Source organism: Camponotus floridanus, unplaced genomic scaffold (genome assembly GCF_003227725.1).
Source record: "Camponotus floridanus strain SB8 unplaced genomic scaffold, Cflo_v7.5 scaffold36, whole genome shotgun sequence".
In the NCBI taxonomy this organism is placed as follows: Eukaryota; Metazoa; Arthropoda; class Insecta; order Hymenoptera; family Formicidae; genus Camponotus; species Camponotus floridanus.
The window spans coordinates 471,554-491,645 of record NW_020229503.1 but is presented as its reverse complement, the minus strand read 5'-3'; the positions used below and the strand labels follow the sequence as shown (position 1 = coordinate 491,645).

Genomic DNA, 20,092 nt, shown 5'->3' with positions numbered 1-20,092 from the left:
TCTTGTGTTATGCACGCAACTTTCATTTGAATTTTTCATCGATCTCTTCCAACACGTTGGCCGCTCACGATCCGCGATCGTTTTTCCGACACTGTGCGCGATTCACGATTGCATCGTTTCGTCATCGGAATAATCCATCATCGTGCAGTAATCATTTAAGGGGACCGATCGTGAGTAATGCGGGTTTATAGGGGCACCGTTTTCATTTGAATGACAATTGACGTAATTTAACCCATTTCGAGATATATACTTAAGGACTTTCCGCATTAATTTGTCACGTTGAAACGATGCGACTGGATTGTTCAATTGGCAAATACAATCCAGCACAGTTTTGCATATTTGTCGACGTCTTTCTGCAACGTTTGTGTCAATCGAATGCCTAAGTTTGTAATTTAGAAATTTTTATTTCTAAATATATAAATATTGTTTCATATTTGCATCTCGTGCACTAATGTAATGTATGATACGGTCTAATTAATTTTAAAGTTATTCTATAAATTTATTCTTTACTAACATACGAGTGATGCAATGTAAGAAATGATGCAAGTGTAAAGCTTGATAGATTTTCGAGCTAACAAATATAATTGAGATTAAGAATGAATTAAGAAAATCGATAAGATATTATTAAATATAATTTAATATTGTAGATTTTTTAATATAATTTAATATAATATTTTAATATAATTTAATATTGAAGATTTTTTTGAAGAAACAAAAACTAAGATAGTGTGATTAGATTTTTCTTCTTCCCTTTTTTATATTACTTATTTCTTTCTCTTTTTATCAATCAATATAAATTAGCATTTAATACTTAGGTCTGCAATTTATAATTTTTTATTTTTAATGTGTTCTAAGACATAAATATATTTATTCGTATTTATGCAGTAATGTAATGTATGATATGGTCTAATTAGCTTTAAGGTTATTTTATAAATTTATTCCTTACTAATCGCATACGAATGACGCAATGTAAGAGATGATGCATATGTAAAACTTGACAAAATGTAGAGATAAAAAATATAATTTAATATTGTATTGAAAGTTTTTGGAGATAAACCGAGATATTTCAGTAGTATATTAGAGATCTCTCTTTCTCTTTTTTTTTATTAATATTCTTTCCATCTTTATTAAAAAATATGTTATATATTAATCAGTTTCGATTAAAAAGCATTTAGCGGTTGTATAATTGTTATCTTTGCTAAATGCGATCGATATAACAGCTGTCATTTTGATTCGAAATTCCTACATTTATCTTATATAAACTCTTACATATTACACGTTCTTTACCCATATCATGATAAAAATAAATCATTCCTCAGATATAAAAAGAACATGTATGTATAATATATACACTGAGGGAAAAATTTTTTTAAATCAAATAAATTTGTTTTCTTGAAACGTTTGCTTTAAATGCAAGGAATTGTTTATTTCATTTAAGCAAAAGTATTTAATTTTAATTAAATATGCATGTTATATTAAGTACATTATTTTTATTTATATATTTTTTATATTTAAATACTATTTGTGTAAAATATATATTATAATTTATTAAATTTATTAAATTAAATATATTATTTTTTAAAATTAAAAAATTTTAAATTTTTGGGAATAAAAAATGCATTTTAATAAATACTTTGTAAAATTAAAATAAAAATATTTAATTAAAAATTATATTTTTTTAAGCATATATATTTTTTTAAACATATGTAAGTAAATACTTAACTTAAGCAAACAGACGTTTTGACTACAAGTAAATACGTGATTAGTACCTATCGAATAAATAACTTTCTTGAGTTAACTAAAATTTTTTTATTTCAAGATAATTTTTTCCTCAGTGTATATATATATATATATATATATATATATATATATATAAAGTAACAAATTTATTACCATAAATTACATTGCATATTGCAATATTGCGTTAAGACATCAAATATATGTATGGATGTTGCATTTTCGGACGATGAGAAAACATGCTAAGATTCATCGATTTTTATCGATACATTGGACGGAGAAGAATATTCGTGGAATATATCGAGTTTGTCGAAACGTTTCAAAATCTTTAAAAAGCATCGCACGGATTACGAACCGCAGCCTCGAAGAATTTTCCGGTTTGATCATTAATCTAATAAATTTACGCGCATCTCAATTTATGTGAACGATCAAGAAACAAGCAATTCGTATTTACTGAATAAATTACAGCACTTTTTTTCGTGTGAATGATAATTTCCATGACTTTCTAACTTAATAACGCTTGCGTTTGTATAACACACTTTGTATTTAAACATTCATGTGAGATTTTATTGAAAAGCAGTACTGTACTCATTGTACTGTATCCTATTTATCCTGCTTTTAAATAAAATCCCACATTTGAATTATTGAAATATACTTGCTCGCTTTCTTTATCTAGGAAGAAAGCGAATAAATATATTTCAATATCCTAAGATATCCTAAAATTATTCAATATTCTAAAATTCTTCAATATCCTAGAATATCCTAAGATTCTTTAATATCCTAAAATATCCTAAAATTCTTCAATATCTTAAAATATTCTGAAATTCTTCAATATCCTAAAATATTTTAAAATTCTTCAATATCCTAAAATTTTTCAATGTCCTAAAATATCCTAAAATTCTATTTATTTCTTTCTTCGATATCTTAAAATTCGATTTATTTCTTTCTTCGATATAAAATTCTAATTCGATTAAAATTCTATTTATCGTAGCTATTTAGACTTGCTCCTGCGTCGAGAATATTAAAATGAATTTAACTGCGCGCATTCCTTTCTTCGCGCGCCCAGCTCGCCACGTCACCGGTTCTCGAATGAAAGTACAGTTGACTATACTTGATGAATATAATACCATGTCACGTGTAACGCGCTACTGTGCACACGATAACTGCTAAACAGGCTCCTTTATGCCGACGAATAGGCAAGGATACGCGAACGATGTAATCAACGCAATCGAACCATCTTGCCGCCAGGACTTTACATTCATCGCAGGAATTAAGCGCTCATTATAAGTAATTTGTTATTAAAACGGCAGGGGAAATTATTGCGCAGTTAATAATATTGGATTTGCAAGCTGCAAGAAGCTGTGAAAGGAACGTACACAGTAAAAAATAAAATGTTAATTATACATTTACAAGTACAAGTATACATTTTATCACATGTCCCAGAAAGTACACTCTAAATTTTAAGTTAAAATAACTCATTTGTCGTATGTTACTTTTTGACGAATTAAAAATGTTAAATAATTGACACGATACTTTACATTTATTTTTGTTATTGTGACTTTAAGTGTAATGTAAAAATAACATACAAATTAAAAAAAATAAATAAAAATGTGAAAATAACATACAAATTAATTAAAAATTACATGAAAAAATAGTTACAATAACTCGTAAGAAATGTTGAGGAGTAATTATTTTAACTTAAATTATTTGTAATAGAAACATTTGATTTTAGTAAATTTGATTATTTTTGTATTAGTAGATTATTTTTGTTCTAGTAAATTTGATTATTTTTGTCAAAGTTCAAGATTATTTGAAGATTCACTTTAACTTTTCTTAGAATGTTAAACTGACTTTGAGACATGTTGATTGTTTAAAATGATGATGTTAAAAATACTCAAAATAATATTCCATTTCTAAGAGACATACACAAAGTATTAAGTTATGAAGTTGACATAAATGTAACGCATGAAAACGTTAGCAAAATAATAACATATGGGTTGTATATTAATTTTACATTGAAGTACTAATCAAAATGTGGTAACACGGGTAATTTTAACGTACGAACGCACAATTTTTTACTGCGTAATGTTTTTTAAATGCGCGAGATAAAATAAAAAATACTTCTGATCTTTTAAATTCCCTTTCTTCTGAAGTGGATGTAATAATGTGTGTTAGAAGATCAATCTCCTCTCAAAAACCAGTTTTCTTTATCCATAACCTTTTCAAGAAAAATATTCCTATTAAAATTGCTGCATACACACACGCAACAAACACACATGCCGATCATATTAATTAGTTATCTCCCTTTCACACGACGGCTTGTTCTTCCTCTTCCTACTTTCGAGTATTAAAAAGGAAAATAGAGTTTTTTTTCTTAGTACAACTTAGTATGTCTTTTGTGAAAAGGCAATATCTGAAATTTATCTGTCGTTACATTTAACACAAACGAGGACATCGAAACCGTTAAAACGCATACAAGTCCTTATATTTCCATTTATTATCGAGATTGTCCTTCGGAGAATTGCTGCATTTAAATCTCCTTAACTTATCGTCGGTTGTCTTCGATCTTTCTTGATGGGATTCGTTAATATCAGGAATTTACACGCCGTCTTCCCGTTAATCGGCGATGTTTGCATGTTCGTCGAGGTCGAGCATCGCAATTATCGCCTTGCGTCCTACTCGCGGTTATGGGCACATTTCAAATACATATAATTGAGACTAATCATTTAAATAACATTTATCGTTTAAATAAAATTATTAGGGATTAATTATTATTTAAGGATGTTTAAGATTATTTTGTTTAATTATTTAAAAATGTTTGTTCACGTTAGAAAATCTTACAAATACATCTTTAAAGCGCAATAATTAAAATAATTTTAGAAAAAAAATTATTTTGGAGAAATTCTTATCAATATAAATTCTCTGTATCTAATCATTTCAAATATTATGTAGGACGAAAAATAATTAGAGAGAGAAAAATAAATATATATTTATTTCGAAAGTATTGTTTATTAAATACTCATTTAAATAATAAATTTATATATAAATAATTTATAATAAAATAATAAATTTATATATATTTATTATATTTTATTTATTTATAATTAATTTATTATATTATAACACTATTTATTATATTTATTATTAACACTTATTAATTAACTTATTACAACACTATTTTTTTACTTTATATTTGCCAATATTATTAATATTAAATATTTTTAATATATTATTATATTTTTAATATATTATATTATATTTTATATTATTATATTTTATATTATATTTTATATTATATTATTATATTTTATATTATATTTTTAATATATATATATATATATATATATATATATATATATTATTAATATTAAATATTTTAAATAGGATTTTAATTTATACGAATAAATTATTAATTCACATTAATCATATAAAATTCAATAAAAGAAGCGGAGGTTTTTCCTTATCTTTATTTTCTAGTTCGAACGCTTTGTTTATTCAAATATTTCTTACTCATCTCTGGCATTCGATCACACGCATTCGCTCACACCTACTCGTCGCGATGCGTGATACGACATAACTGTACGTGCAATTCTCTCCTGGACGCCTCTCCAAGCGAGGAGGCGAGGTGGCCGGCTGATTGTTGAGGAATCGTAATGCGTGCACGTTCGTCAAGGATAAGGGGCGCGAAAATAACAGAGCGTAGTACACACGTTATGCACTTGACGCTTCTCCGCGGAATCGCGGCACGAGATCCTTTCGGATGCAGCGTGCCTGATCCGTCGAAGTAGATTAGTGGGTCTCCTCCGCGCGCCGGCTCTGAAGTCTCTAAACGAAATAGTCGAGTCACGCGAAGGTGCAAAAAAATCAATACATAAATATCAAATAAAAACTCAGCTGGAGAAGACAAGAGATTTTGGCAGAGAGAATTATTATTGAAAGCAGCAGCTTTTTCTCCGGAGCTCGAGTCTAGGATTTTGATTAAGATGCTAAATGTGCCGAAATATTTAAATTATTTTTCTGAAAATATAATTGCTGGAAATAAAGTAAAATAAAATTATACTCTCTTTCTAAGAATGAAGATAAATCTCTTGCCGTCCATTTATGCGGATTTGAATCACGCAAAAGTGTATGCATCAGTGCACCGAGCATTAAACGCAAGAGACTCGTTGAAGCAACGTGCTGGGAATGGGCGCGGCTTGGAATGTCGATCGTTTCTGAACGAGAATCGTTCGGGAGATGGCGAGAGATCGAGACAGAAACTTGAAATGAAGACAGGAGAGAAGAGGATCTCGATAATCAAGAGAAAGAGAAAAGAGGAACGGGATAGATGTACCCTCCCCGAATGAAATGAGATTCCGCTAACGACGAGATAATCCGATTTAATCAGCGGCAGATTCAGCTGCTTGGAATAATGACTTCGTAGTAATGTCAAACACGAACGAGATGTACAAATGATGCACGTTTCTTCGCAGTAAATAAAATATCCCACTTGCATCGCGAATTGATCGCTAATGGTCAAATTATTGATAGAGTTTCTGCTAACGGATCGTGTTGAGAATAATTACATCTACATGCTTAGATAACAAGTATTATGTTTGCATGCTGTGATAATATCTATACATTTCATATTGTTTGTAAATATATTATTTGCCTCGCGTGAAAAGAGGAGGCAGAGAGAGAGAGAGAGAGAGAGAGAGAGGAAGTTACATCAATGTCGGAATATTTTATATGCGGTGAGCTGTACCTGTGTTTTTAAATTGCGAAGTCATGACATAACTCGTCAATAGAGTCATTAGTTTGATTGTGATTTCTTTTCATTGTGAAAAATAAAAATAAATGAAAATTTACTCTCTAATTGTTATAGAAAAATAGAATTTCAAAAAATCTATGAATTAGCAGTTTTAAATATCCGAAACGTACGAGCATTGAAGTCTCCCAAGCTCTCATTTCAAAAGAATTTATTGCGAGAAAAAAAACCTACTTAGCATACAAAAGAAACAGTCAGCCTTCAAACAAATACGAAGTTGGTTGCATACATTACATGGTGCAACAATAAACTTTACCACTACCATTCTTTTCATCTGTCAATCACTAAAACTCAACTGTCCATTTATCGCATTAATTATTAAAGTGCTCAGTTAACTTGATATTTATTTCAAAAAGAGAAAAATTGTCTCTTTCCAAAGTAATTCTCTTCTTAATATAAACTTAAATATTCAGAGACTTACAATGAAATTAATAAAAAACTCTTTTTATTAAAAAGACTCGGATAAAAATTTGAATAGAACGTTTCATATTTATTGATTTAGTATTGTATATCTTCTTCCTTCTTCACACATAAATATCACAAGGACATTCTCTCGAATAGATTCCGAAAAGTTTGCGATAACAACAACATTCGTTCGACTTTCAATGACCTTAAAGGGTAAACTTGACCTTTGACACGCACGTTCACCCACGGTAAGACGGCGGAAGTCACAAGGAGGAATTCCACTTCCTATCTTCCCCTTTTCAAGGAAGAATGCATTTTTCTTAAAACTAAGAATAGATAGATTACACAATCTCTTCATCAATTAAACTTCTTTTCGCTAGCCTAACTAATTAATAATAAATTGATTTTTAATTCGCGTGCGATTAATTAATCGTAATATTTGATTATGCGTTTTAACTAGGAAAATCTTATAGATTATTTTTTTATTAATTTTATGGAAATTTTATGAATATAAAATCTTATTAATTTTTTCTTAATTTTTTATGACTCTTCTATAAATTACTAGCACCTCTAAAAACTAAATGCAAATTATTTTTTCTGATGATATATATATATTTTGATATATATTTATTTTTGATTGTGCATTTTAACTAGGAAAATCTTATGGATTAATTTTTTATTAATTTTATGAAAATTTTGAATGAATTTAAAGTCTTGTTAATTTTTTCTTAATTTCTCTTAATTCTTCTATAAATTACTAACATTTTTGAAAATTAAATGCAAATTATTTTTTCTAATGATATATATTTTGATATATATTTATTTTTGATTATGCAATTGAACTAGAAAAATCTTATGGATTAATTTTTTATTAATTTTATAGAAATTTTATGAATTTAAAATCTTATTAATTTTTTCTTAATTTCTCATAATTCTTCTATAAATTATTAGCGTCTCTGAAAACTAAATGCAAATTATTTTTCTGATGATATATATTTTGATATATATTTATTTTTGATTGTGCATTTGAACCTCGAAAAATCTTATGAATTAAAAATCTTATGAATTAATTTTTTATTAATTTTATGGAAATTTTATGAATTTAAAATCTTATTAATTTTTTCTTAATTTCTCATAATTCTTCTGTAAATTATTAGCATCTCTAAAAACTATATGCAAATTATTTTTTCTGATGATATATATTTTATTTATTGAATATACGCTTTTCCTTAAAATTCTTGATTTCTAGGAATGTAGTATTCTATCGTAAAAATAAATAAAAAATATGAGATTCCACTTTTAAATTATCCGCATTTAAATATGAATTTAATTCTTATATTAGATACTCTTAAGTAATCGTTTATTTTGACGCGCGTCTTTATTTTAAATAGCTTTGCAGTTTAAATGAATTATTTGTCATTATTCAAAAGATTGATAATAATAGTAATAATAATAATATGCAGTTACTATAATAAGAACAACAACTCGTTATATAACTGTAAACATCCGTTGTGATCACAGATGAAATTATAATGATTAAGAATATTATCATGTAATTTAATTATACCGTTATTATACACGAGTAAAAATATGTTATTAATAAAAATGGAAGACAAGAAAAAACCAACTTTGCGTATAAATTTCAAAATCTATAGCCACATCGTATGTCGAGTTGCAGCATTTTGTGCTCGTATCTTTAACGATCGATGTTTTGCACAGGAAGTAGAAAAAAAATTAGATTCATGAGCACGCTAGTTGATGACAGCTTCGGTCTTCGGGAATAATGAGATCCGGATGTGATCTAACTTCGGACAGGAAGGTGTCCATTTTCATAAATGATCGAAGCCTTCAGTCGCGGTGCGGCCAGGAGTTTAATCGAAATTTGAATAAACTGAGAGTACAGAATAGGGGGCACGTTCGCGGCTGAATCGAATTAGCTTCAACAACGACGCCGATGACGTTCAACGACGAGGCATGTGGAACGTCATCGTGAAATTTCGTCATCGCTTTCACAATACATTTAGATTTTTTTCGACGCATCTCAAACTACGTGCATTTACATGCAATATGAAACCCTGCTGTACACGAGCATACAAGAGATTACAATTTCCATTGTAATTTCTTCCCAGAAAAGATCCTAGAAGATATGCCCACGGAACATTCCAAAAAGTCACGTATTCCATTGAAGAATTTTTCAAGGTGCAAGAATTTTATATTAAACATCATTTTTTCGTGAATTTTTTATTAAACATCATTTTTTCGTGGATTTTTGTGAAATTTTAAGAATTCCAGGTAACGCAAAAATATACTCTATATTTTCTAACAATTTTTCAAATGTGTTTCCTTGACTATATGCTTGTTTCGAATGAAGATAACAGAAAAGTTATATAATAGAACGAAGAAATGAGCGTAAAAGTGCTTTAGTAAAAAATAAGAACAAAATAATTTGCCTTTTTAAAATAAAAATAGGGACTAAAACATATATATATGTATAATTTCATGCCGTATGTATTAAACTAGTGTCATCCATATTTTCTTTTGTATTTTTAAAGTTCGACAAATTTTATTATAAAATGACTATATTTTTTAAAAAATATTTGTTATGACAAACAATAAATATCTTTTTCATTTAGATGTTTTTAAAATGCTTCTCTTTTTTAGGATCATTTTTAGAAACGATCCAAAAATTAATCGATATTTTTATTCGATCTTTTTCTAATGAAAATATACGAAAAAAATACAAGGGACCAGTCTTGGACTTAACTAATATATATACGAGAACATCTGGTATGTAAATAAACTAATGACTATATTTTGTAAAAAATATTTGTTATGACAAGCAATAAATATCTTTTTCATTTAGATGTTTTTAAAATGCTTCTCTTTTTTAGGATCCTCTTTAGAAACGATCCAAAAATTAATCGATATTTTTATTCGATCTTATTCGATCTTTTTCTAACGAAAATACGAGAAAAATACAAGGAACCAGTCTTGGGCTTAACTAATATTTATACGAGAACATCTGGTATGTAAATAAACTAATGACTATATTTTTTTAAAAATATTTGTTATGACAAGCAATAAATATCTTTTTCATTTGGATGTTTTTGAAATGCTTCTCTTTTTTAGGATCCTCTTTAGAAACGATCCAAAAATTAATCGATATTTTTATTCGATCTTATTCGATCTTTTTCTAACGAAAATACGAGAAAAATACAAGGAACCAGTCTTGGGCTTAACTAATATTTATACGAGAACATCTGGTATGTAAATAAACTAATAACTATATTTTTTTAAAAATATTTGTTATGACAAGCAATAAATATCTTTTTCATTTAGATGTTTTTAAAATACTTCTCTTTTTTAGGATCATTTTTAGAAACGACCCAAAAATTAATCGATATTTTTATTCGATTTTATTCGATTTTTTTTTAACGAAAAATACGAGAAAAATAGAAGGGACCAGTCTTGGGCTTAACTAATATATATACGAGAACATCTGGTATGTAAATAAACTAATGACTATATTTTTTTAAAAATATTTGTTATGATAAGCAATAAATATCTTTTATTTAGATGTTTCCAAAATGCTTCTCTTTTTTAGGATCATTTTTAGAAACAATCCAAAAATTAATCGATATTTTTATTCGATCTTATTCGATCTTTTTCTAACGAAAATATGAGAAAAATATAAAGAACCAGTCTTGGGCTTAATTAATATATATACGAGAACATCTAGTATGTAAATAAACATATGAAGCATCTTTATCATTTTTTAAAAAAGTATCTTCCTCCATAAATAATAACAGAGGAATCTGCTCCGCATCATTTGTATACCGCATGAATGATTGTCTCGTCGCATTCTTAGCACGCTGTACTTGTTTCAGATACGAGACATCGCTACAAACCTGGATCTGGGCGCGCTTGACCTCGGTGTAGAGCCAGTTGTCCGTGGAAAAGGCGATCGCCAGAAGGGCAGTGGCGATGATACCGGTTATGGTGGCGAGGGACAGCGTCACCGCGGAGCACGGCATCTCGGCTGCTTTATCTCTGATGTCTCTCCTCTTGGAGCCCTCTTCCTCCTCGATCGTCTTCCGTTAGCTTCACCTCACAACTCACCGCGCAACTTACGTGCTTACTTACTACCGTTTACTTGGGCATCCGCGCACCTTCCGGGGAAGGAAGAGTTGCCACGCGAAGCGTGTTACCGCGCGGTGTGTTTTTATAGGTGAGAAACGGAGAGGAGGAGAGCTGGACCGCGAGAGCGGGCTTTGGAGAACGCGAGGACCGAAGGGTGATCACCGCGATTCGAGGAGGAGGAAGGGACTGCGGAGTTCGGAGGTTCCAGCGAACCCCGGAATCTCGGTGGATGGTCGACGAGTACGTCCTTCAGGATGCGTGCTCCACCACGATGCACATCACAGCACCGTTCTTCTGGCAACGGCAACGACACTAACGGCTCGACTGGCCTCGAAGGAAAGCCAGAGCCGAGAGCCAGCCGAGAGAGCGAGGAGAGAGAACCGGACCCCAGGTGGGGACGGACTCGTAGCCTCGGGCAGGTATATTACCTGTGTTTTACCCGCAGCGGTGCTCAACGCGCGCGACCTGCCGCACCTGGCATCAAGAAGCTCGGGGAAGATCTCTTCATTCGGAAAAAAGATCCGCTATCCTTTCGCAGGAATTCCTCAGACTTCCGACCGTCACAGTCGTTGCAAGTGTTATTATTCAACAGCTGAAACGAGATTTATTCCTGATTAAACGATCCTTTATTCGTATATTGATATAAAATAAAATAAAAGTATAATACAAATAAAAATAAAAATAAAATAAAATAAAAATTCCTTGAGTCAGAATTGAAGATCATAAATTATTTCTCTTTCCATAAATTTTATTTACTTTTTTTCTGCATCAAAAACCCGAGTTGTACAATATTGACTCGATTTATAGAAACTTTGTTGGATTTCTTTTTTTTTCTAGTAATGTATGATACAGGACAAGACTAGGGTATGCGAATTTCATGTGAATACATTATATGTGCGCGACATTTGTTGTCGCCTGTATATCTATGAAAACCCGTTTGGACAAAGTAAAAGCTTAGGAAAGTCGTTCTACGAAATGAGAACAGTTTCTTCGAGGCTGTGTACCTGCCGTCTACTCGCTCCTACCTCGTCCCTAGCGATCCCACCACCAGCGTGAGATAAAGTCAGCGTAAACGTCGGGGAAAAGCGTAGGATTCCTCGCATTCTGTGAACTCTTGGATCGCTCATGATTTCACAGGGTGTCGCCGCAGAGTTCTTTTGCTCGCGGAAGCGTCGCTTTTTGCTTTCGTAGACGCTTTGTATTTCCTAAAAAAGAATATCGCGATATCCGACGTAGAGAAGTATATATTACCATGAATTATTATAATGCGCAGAAAATGAGTATATATTTTCTATTTATCAAATATAAATATGAAAGATACATTTGAGGTGAAAATTGTTTTATAGTCTCCGTTTTAAAAATATTTGAAATCGTATCATGGAAAAATCTTGGCACAATTGAATTCTTAGAAAATAAATTCAAGTTTAATCAGACTTCTCTCAAATTATAATCATTATAGACAAAACTTTATTATATATTATAGTATATAACTTAGTTTATAAATAATTTGATAGAAATTGTAATTTAATTTTTGAAAATCCTTGGAGGATTTATTTTTAATTATTTCAATATTATATTTTAATGTATAAAATGTCTTTTTAAAATGTACAAGATATAAATAATTGAAATAATTTTATAAAAAATAAATTTTATAAAAAAATTTTAAAAATATTTTGCATGTTTTTTATAAAATTTTTATAATATACCTTTTTCTTTCATTTTTAAATAAAAAATATCAAAGTATAAAAATTTCTATAAAAGAATAAAATTATTACATTAAAATTATTACAATTATTACAACATATGTATAAATTTATAAAATTATTTATAATTATTATTTTATAAAATATTTATAATAAATTACAATTTTTAATAAATTACAATTTGATTTTTTTAATATATCTAACGTTGATGAAAATCGTAATTAAGTAAAAAACTAATTACGTTCTCAGATACATTAATTTTAAAATTTTATTTTAAAATTGTAGGATCGTAAGGTGTACCCTGAAAAGGTGATCCTTTTGCATTCCATGCCTGCTTCAAAATAGCCTCCATCTTCTATAAGTGCAATTATAAATTGTTAAAATAATCATTTTTTTATAATTAAATAAGACATGGATAGTTACAATTTGTTCAGATGTGGATTTGCCTAAAAGTTTTTGTTGTTGATTCCACATTAATTTCTGTACTTTCATCTGTTCCTCTGGCATCATATCATCGAAATGTTTCGAACAATCAATTTTGCTTAAGTCGATTTTCGGTTCATCGATTATTAAGGCTTCCCACCATCTTTCAGTAGCTTTCTCAAGATGAATCTGAATTAGCACAGATAAATATATGAATAAAACACAAATTAAATACGAAATCAATGTTTCAGAAAGCTAAATTTTATGCATAATGGATGTACATTTATGTGTTTTCCAGGTTCAATACTCCATATAGATTCATCTTTTCGAATCTTAAAACTAAGCTTGCCATCAAAAATGTTATCCCATTCACAATTTGCTAAAGAATTTAAAGGCTTGACATCGATTTTGATTTCGTCTGAACTTATATTGACTTTGATCGTATCTTTGGATGTTTTAATATGTTCTGGTATTTTTACCAGTACATCCAAATCATTGAGTGTCTGTGTCCATACATAATTGTCTCTTATAGCTCCATTATAACTATCTGATACATGATCTATCTTGAGTGATTCTGCAAGAGGTAGATTAACATCCGTAGATTCAGTGCATGAGTCAATCTCAATTTCTTGCACAACTGGTGGAGTAAGACTGCAATTTTTATTGTCTGTCAAAGTCAATTGATTTGAATGTGATACGCTACTGCTATTATTGAGTGTGCTATCCTCTACAGATGATATTGTCTTTTGTAAAGTTGATGCAATATTTTTCCATTTGTACATGCTACTTAACACAAGTTTCTCTGCTACTCCAGATGGGAAGCCCAATTTTTGCTCCGAATTTGATTCGACGTAAAAATCTGTACTATTATAAAATATTATTGTACAAAAAGAAATTATAATATAATTATAATTATAATATATTTATAATTATAATTATAATATTTTCATAAAATTTTATGAAAGAGATTTGAGGACAATTTGGAACGTTTAAAAATATAGGATAAAAGATATTAATGCTTTTAATAGCATCCTTACCATCTGTATAAAAATCCAAAAAAGGCATCCAAAAAATTATTAATATTCTTTTCTTCGCGAAGTATGTGTAAAAATATTTCATCTCGGTCCGTTCCCATAATTGGACTGAAAGAAAAATTTTTTAAATCAATCTTCAAATGCTAGATATATTCCATTAATGTATAAGAAGCGACTTGTCAAATATGTGGAAAAAAATTTTTTTTAAATTCAACTATTTTCAACAAACTTTTGTATTTATGTAAAACATGCTTTAAGTTTTTATGAAAAATAACCTATACATAATCTATAGCAGGGTCCTTTTAGGTGATCTGTGAAAGCGATACTCCCTCTATGGACATTGAAAACGTGGACATGAACTAAGCCAATGTCCATGAATGTTCTCAGAGGGTAATATATAATGTGCACAATTTCTGATTTTGTTCATGTGCACGAAATGCCGGTAGCGCCAGTGCTGTATAACAAGATACTTATGTATATAAATTGATAATAAATAAATTATTCAATCGCGAAAGATACTGTAATATTCAAAGATGAAATAAATATTTTTCTATATTCATTGTCATATTTATATAGTTATAGTTAATTTAAACTATTGTCTTGAAATATTTAATACTTTATACATTACTTTATGATATAAACTTTATGATATAATTAATGCTGAACATTTTATCTCTTATTTTAAATTAATAAATAATGCTATTTTATCGCAAGTAAAATCTAATATTATCCATATTATTTTATTTTGATTCAGAAACCATTTGTAAATATCGTATATCTTGTGTCTTATCAAATTTTCAATTTCAAGAAAAAAATGATTTTATTTGACGTTAGAGAATAAAAAATATTTCTTTTAATAAATCAATATAATAAAATTTAATTATTGCTAATAACAAATAATTTATTTTTTTCTTTGATTTATTAAAATTGTGCAAGTTTTTGTAAAGATGTAATAATTTAAAAAGAAATAATAATAATAAATTATATAACTTTTATTATAAAGATATATAAAAGCAAGAAACTTTATTTTATTTATAACTTGAGATTTAATCTTAAAATCATTAATTTTTTTTAATCATTCTTATAACGGGATAATTTGAACGTAATGCAATCTCCGAAAAAAGTATAAGAAATTCCGAAAACTAAATTACACTTGCTTATTTTCCAAAGTATTTATTTTAATATTAATAATAGATAATGAAAGATAATATGAAACCCATCGCTAATATAATTAGATACATATAGATATATACATATAGACATTAGATACTAGGTAAAAAGCACCAACAAATTCAGAGCAGTCACTTATATATCTCTAATTGTTCATGATAATAATTAGTCATTTGTGGCAGATATAACAAGGAGTATATTTATATACAAGTACAATAAATTAAATACATATTGGATTCTTTCTCCTTACATTACGTTATCGAATATAAGAAGTTAGAAACGAACAGTCATTATAGACATACATATAGACATTGTTATAACCGTTCCATTAATTGTCAAAATATTTAATAATCAATATTGTGTCTACACGCAATATTTTCTATTTTTTTTTCTGTTCATCACAGACCGATATATGCAAAAATTGGGCTATATGTTACATAATACAATTATTACAAATAATTATATATATATATATATATATATATATATAATTCCTTTGTTTTAATATTATATCATTATAATAGTCTTTATGGAAGTCCACCATACGATACATATAATATGGAGCCACTTGATGTACACGCGTCAAATTGATTAATTTGAAGCTAATCATTTAAATAACTTGCAATTAACAATTACATACTTTTGTTCGAAACAATTATGTGTTTTCTTTACACCAATTGATTCTTCTCATTATTTTGTACATAAAAGTATTAAGGTAAAATAATCGAAAAATGAATATTTTACAAGATATTTTACGGTTTATGTAAAATTAAAAAATGATTTCAAGCCTCATAACTTGGAAAGTATTTAATGAAAACTAACTTAATTATAGTGTTTTGGAAAGCTCTTCAGATGAGCTACAAGAATATGTGAAAGCATATAGGGTGTCCCATTTAAAAAGTTGGAGTTGACCTTCACGTGACCTTCAGGTGGCTCTTCAAGATCAAACTAATGACACCATCTTATGTCGCCCTTGAAACCATACAACTTTTGTCTGAACAATTTTTTTGTATTCGGCTTACCAACGGAGATATTCAGGTGCGTCGATTAAAATGGGCCACGGTGTATACACACACACATATATATATATTTTATTCTTTGACTTGATTAAACGAATCATTAAATTATTTAACATACGCGTTCGAAATCTATCTTCACAATAGTGTTAAAATCATATTATTCTTAAAGTTAATTAATTATTAATCATGATAATTATAGCAAATTATTTCTCGATATCGTGATCGTATTTCGAAAAAGAATTCGACAATCTATAGAATGTTTTACATCTCATTACCTTCTTGCTCAAGTGTCGCCGGGTGAATGACAACATGCTAAGCGCCTATGATAACAGTAACATATCGCAAAGGCTGTAAAGGCCAAATAACGTTATAGTTAATTTAGATTATTGTCTTGAAATATTTAATACTTTAAACATTACTTTATGATATAAACTTTATGATATAATTAATGCTGGACATTTTATCTCTTATTTTAAATTAATAAATAATGCTATTTTATCGCAAGTAAAATCTAATTATCCATATTATTTTATTTTGATTCAGAAACCATTTGTAAATATCATATATCTTGTGTCTTATCAAATTTTCAATTTCTGAAGGAAATGATTTCATTTGACGTTAAAGAATAAAAAATATTTCTTATAATAAATCAATATAATAAAATTACGACAATAAGATTCTTTATTAACACGGCAATCTCGTTTAATCGAACACGAAAAGAACGTGGAAAAACGGTATTTTCGTAATCATAATTTATTTCATGAATATTCAGTTCCGCGCGATATAGAATTTATAAATTTCGAATTTATTGATGACTCTTTGATATGAAAATACAAACAGTTACTTTTTTATGAATATTTCAAAAATATATACTATAGAATTAAATATGTAAATTTAATGAATTACTATTATATAATCATTATACGTATACTTTGGATAATTTTTCATGTAATTTGCATAAGAATGTATTCATGATATTTCTTAATTATTAATAATATTAATATTAAATAGATAGAGAGATGAATTGTAGTTTAATATTACTAGCAATAACGAAAGAAATATTACTGAGATATTACTGATTGAAATAGTCAAAATTATTAACTGATTCTTTCAATAAAATGTCACTGATTTATAGTGCTGTACTTATAACTGCTATAATTAACCTTTAGAGGGCCGGGATTTGAGAGGCATATCCACCTTAGTAAAATGGTAAAAAAGGTATCTTATATCATGGATTGACCATTCACTAAGTGTCGATAATGCGTAGCGCCACTATAGTGGCTTTCCGGTCCGGAAGGGATCGACCCGCATATAAAATTTCTTTCACATCAATTTGGAAGTATAAATATGCGTTTCCGATGTATTTTTCGACGTAGAATCCAAATCTGATGTCAAAAATACAATAAACCTGAAAACAACCCCTATAAAATTACAAAAACTACCCCTTTCATCACGTATGATTTCGAAACACCCTCTTCTGATCATAACATGGATAGACGTCACAGAAAGACTTTCTTTCTAAATTTCACAAACAGTTCAGATATAAATTTTGTCTCTGTCATTTAGATTGATTACGTGCAACATATATACGATATTACAATATTTGCTAATCGTTTATCTGCCTCAGTTAATTTTTCGCACCTAGAAAATTTTTGCTATAGTTGCAAGATCTTTTTTTTTTTGAGTGAAAAATGTTGTATCAACACAAGTAAAAAAAATAAGTGCATCTCAAGCCTGAATTGAACAAGTTATTCTGGTGCGCCACAATAGTGGTTTTCCGGCCCTCTAAAGGTTAATGACTATTTATTGCTTTCAGTGATAATACACTGATTTACTTTTAGACAGTGCTTTATTCAATAATACTATTAAATATATTATTATGCTAAGAAAAAGACGTCAAAATATGGTACATTTTATGACGTCAAAATGCGGTACATATTATGACATCAAGAATCTGTGACATTAGATCGTCACTTTTACGTCACAAAAACGTCAATTCGTGACGTCAAGAATAGTGAATGACTAATTTGAAACGTCAAAATGACGTGTGCTTGTTAATTGGATTAGTACTATAGGATTCCTTCGCGATAGTAAAAAAAAAAATAATTAATATAATCTTTATCGGAAAAAATCTTACGAAAACATAATCGATGTTGTATGATCCTTTTTTATTAGATTTAAATAGGCTTTGATAAATTATGAACTCCCAGGGCAAGAGAGAAATTTTAAAAGTTTAGGTTTAAATTTTTCTTTTCCCAGACGATATACTCCCCACCAAGGAGAATATTCATTGCTAAGAGAATAGTACAATACTTTTAAACCTTGAGAATATGTCCATTCTTTTCACCATGGCAAAAGTCTACGAGATTTAACAAAAAGAAATCTAATATAAAACAACACGACAAGAAAGTAGCGAATAAGAGCCACCGTGGATGATAATGCGTAAATTTCAATTGTTCGCGATAATTTAAACGAGCACGAGACATATGCATATGTTTCACTTGGTGCATTTACCAAGATATAGATTCTCGTTTTTGAGAATTCTATAAACCCTCTTTACCCCCCTGAAGAGATGTAGACAAGAAAAATATTGGGGCGATATTTAATTATATATTTAATTATAATATAACATAATTTAATTATAATTATTTATATATTATGAATATAATTTACATTTTCCTTTACTTCATGTTAATAAGGAAATAAAAACATCAATGAATTGCAGATCAAAATGAATCCATGTAAATGCACGTGTATTTAATTATATATTGTTAACGTACATAAGCATAAATAATAAATAAAAACTATAAACATTATAAAAAGCTATTTGTCAAAAAGATATATAGATGCATTTGCGTCACAATTGTTACTTCTATTAAACTGTTATTGTTGATATTTGACAAAATTTTGAAAGTAATTCTGTTGACTTTTGATTTCGAAAAAACGCATTTGTATTTTGCTTACAATATTTGATGTATATAGCTGCATACATGTGAAATTTTCTGCTAATTCTGTTAAGTTGCTTGTCTAAAACAGATTATATCGGTATTAAGTATTACTCGTAGTGTAAATAGCCAATAATTATTATAAACGTTATATTAAATATTATCTATTATGTGTATATATATATATATATATATATATATATATATATAATATTAATATATTTAATATATATATATATATAATATATTATATATATTTAATTAAAAATGAACACAGATTAAGGCTCTCAAAATTAACAAATTAAACTGAGCAATAATAATAAGCCATAAGAGCCAACGCAGTTATACGGCGTATTGTTTGAAGGAATTGATCCATACACATGATCTCAAATCAGACAATCAATCTTCTTTATTAACATCAAACGTTTCGTTCGCAAACGCAGTTCGTTTTGTTTTGAACTCCACATTTTTCATGTTTAATGGGGTGTGTTATCAGCAAACTTTTGGCACGCCCATGGGTTCACCTCTTTCACCGATCATCGCCGAAATCACGCTCCAGGACTTGGAATCGAGGGCCATCGCGACTCTGACAGTGGACCTTCCTTTTTATTTTAGATACGTCGACGATATTGTGTTGGCGGCTCCCTCCTCTATGTTCAGCACTATTCTGGACACCTTTAACTCTGTCCACACAAGGTTGCAGTTTACT

General features: G+C 28.7%; 3 protein-coding genes across 10 annotated transcripts in view; all 3 read right to left on the bottom strand.

Annotated features, from left to right (window-relative positions):
* Positions 1-11,417, bottom strand: part of LOC105255203 — a 34,996-nt gene extending 23,579 nt beyond the window's left edge. Inside the window, exon 1 of one of the 2 annotated variants that reach the window (XM_011264337.3) lies at positions 10,858-11,417. In XM_011264337.3, the coding sequence (XP_011262639.1) occupies positions 10,858-10,983 (126 nt within the window). In that variant the 5' untranslated portion in view covers positions 10,984-11,417. The remainder of the gene's footprint in view (positions 1-10,857) is intronic. The other variant, XM_011264336.3, reaches the window with a different exon arrangement.
* On the bottom strand, positions 11,006-14,705 carry LOC105255204 (nudC domain-containing protein 3). Of its 7 annotated transcripts, none has more exons than XR_003123137.1 (7): positions 14,525-14,705; positions 14,253-14,357; positions 13,497-14,074; positions 13,216-13,404; positions 13,093-13,147; positions 12,115-12,294; positions 11,006-11,681 (listed from the first exon to the last, which is right to left on the bottom strand). XR_003123137.1 is itself a non-coding variant. In XM_020028759.2 (5 exons), the coding sequence occupies exons 1-5, from the start codon at positions 14,622-14,624 to the stop codon at positions 13,061-13,063; spliced, it is 1,059 nt and encodes a 352-aa protein (XP_019884318.1). In that variant the 5' UTR covers positions 14,625-14,705; the 3' UTR covers positions 12,996-13,060. The 7 variants fall into 7 exon arrangements, 2 of the variants coding, with proteins under 2 accessions (XP_019884318.1, XP_019884321.1); XR_003123138.1 differs by having other exon boundaries at positions 14,531-14,705; XR_003123140.1 differs by having other exon boundaries at positions 13,497-14,079; positions 14,531-14,703.
* A 4,579-nt stretch (positions 14,706-19,284) lies between these two features.
* The window catches only part of LOC112638754 (aminopeptidase N-like), a 14,634-nt gene continuing 13,826 nt past the window's right edge, over positions 19,285-20,092 (bottom strand). The window contains exon 12 of the mRNA XM_025410965.1: positions 19,285-19,465. Coding sequence (XP_025266750.1) covers positions 19,322-19,465 — 144 coding nt within the window. The 3' untranslated portion in view covers positions 19,285-19,321. The remainder of the gene's footprint in view (positions 19,466-20,092) is intronic.

Coding starts and splice junctions, on each gene's coding strand:
- LOC105255204 (XM_020028759.2), bottom strand. CDS start 14,624: ATGGACATTGGCTTAGTTCATGTCCACGTTTTCAATGTCCATAGAGGG. Junction 14,358..14,524: donor CTGCTATAGATTATGTATAG/GTTATTTTTCAT, acceptor TTTTTCTTTCAG/TCCAATTATGGGAACGGACC. Junction 13,405..13,496: donor AACCTGGAAAACACATAAAT/GTACATCCATTA, acceptor GTGCTAATTCAG/ATTCATCTTGAGAAAGCTAC.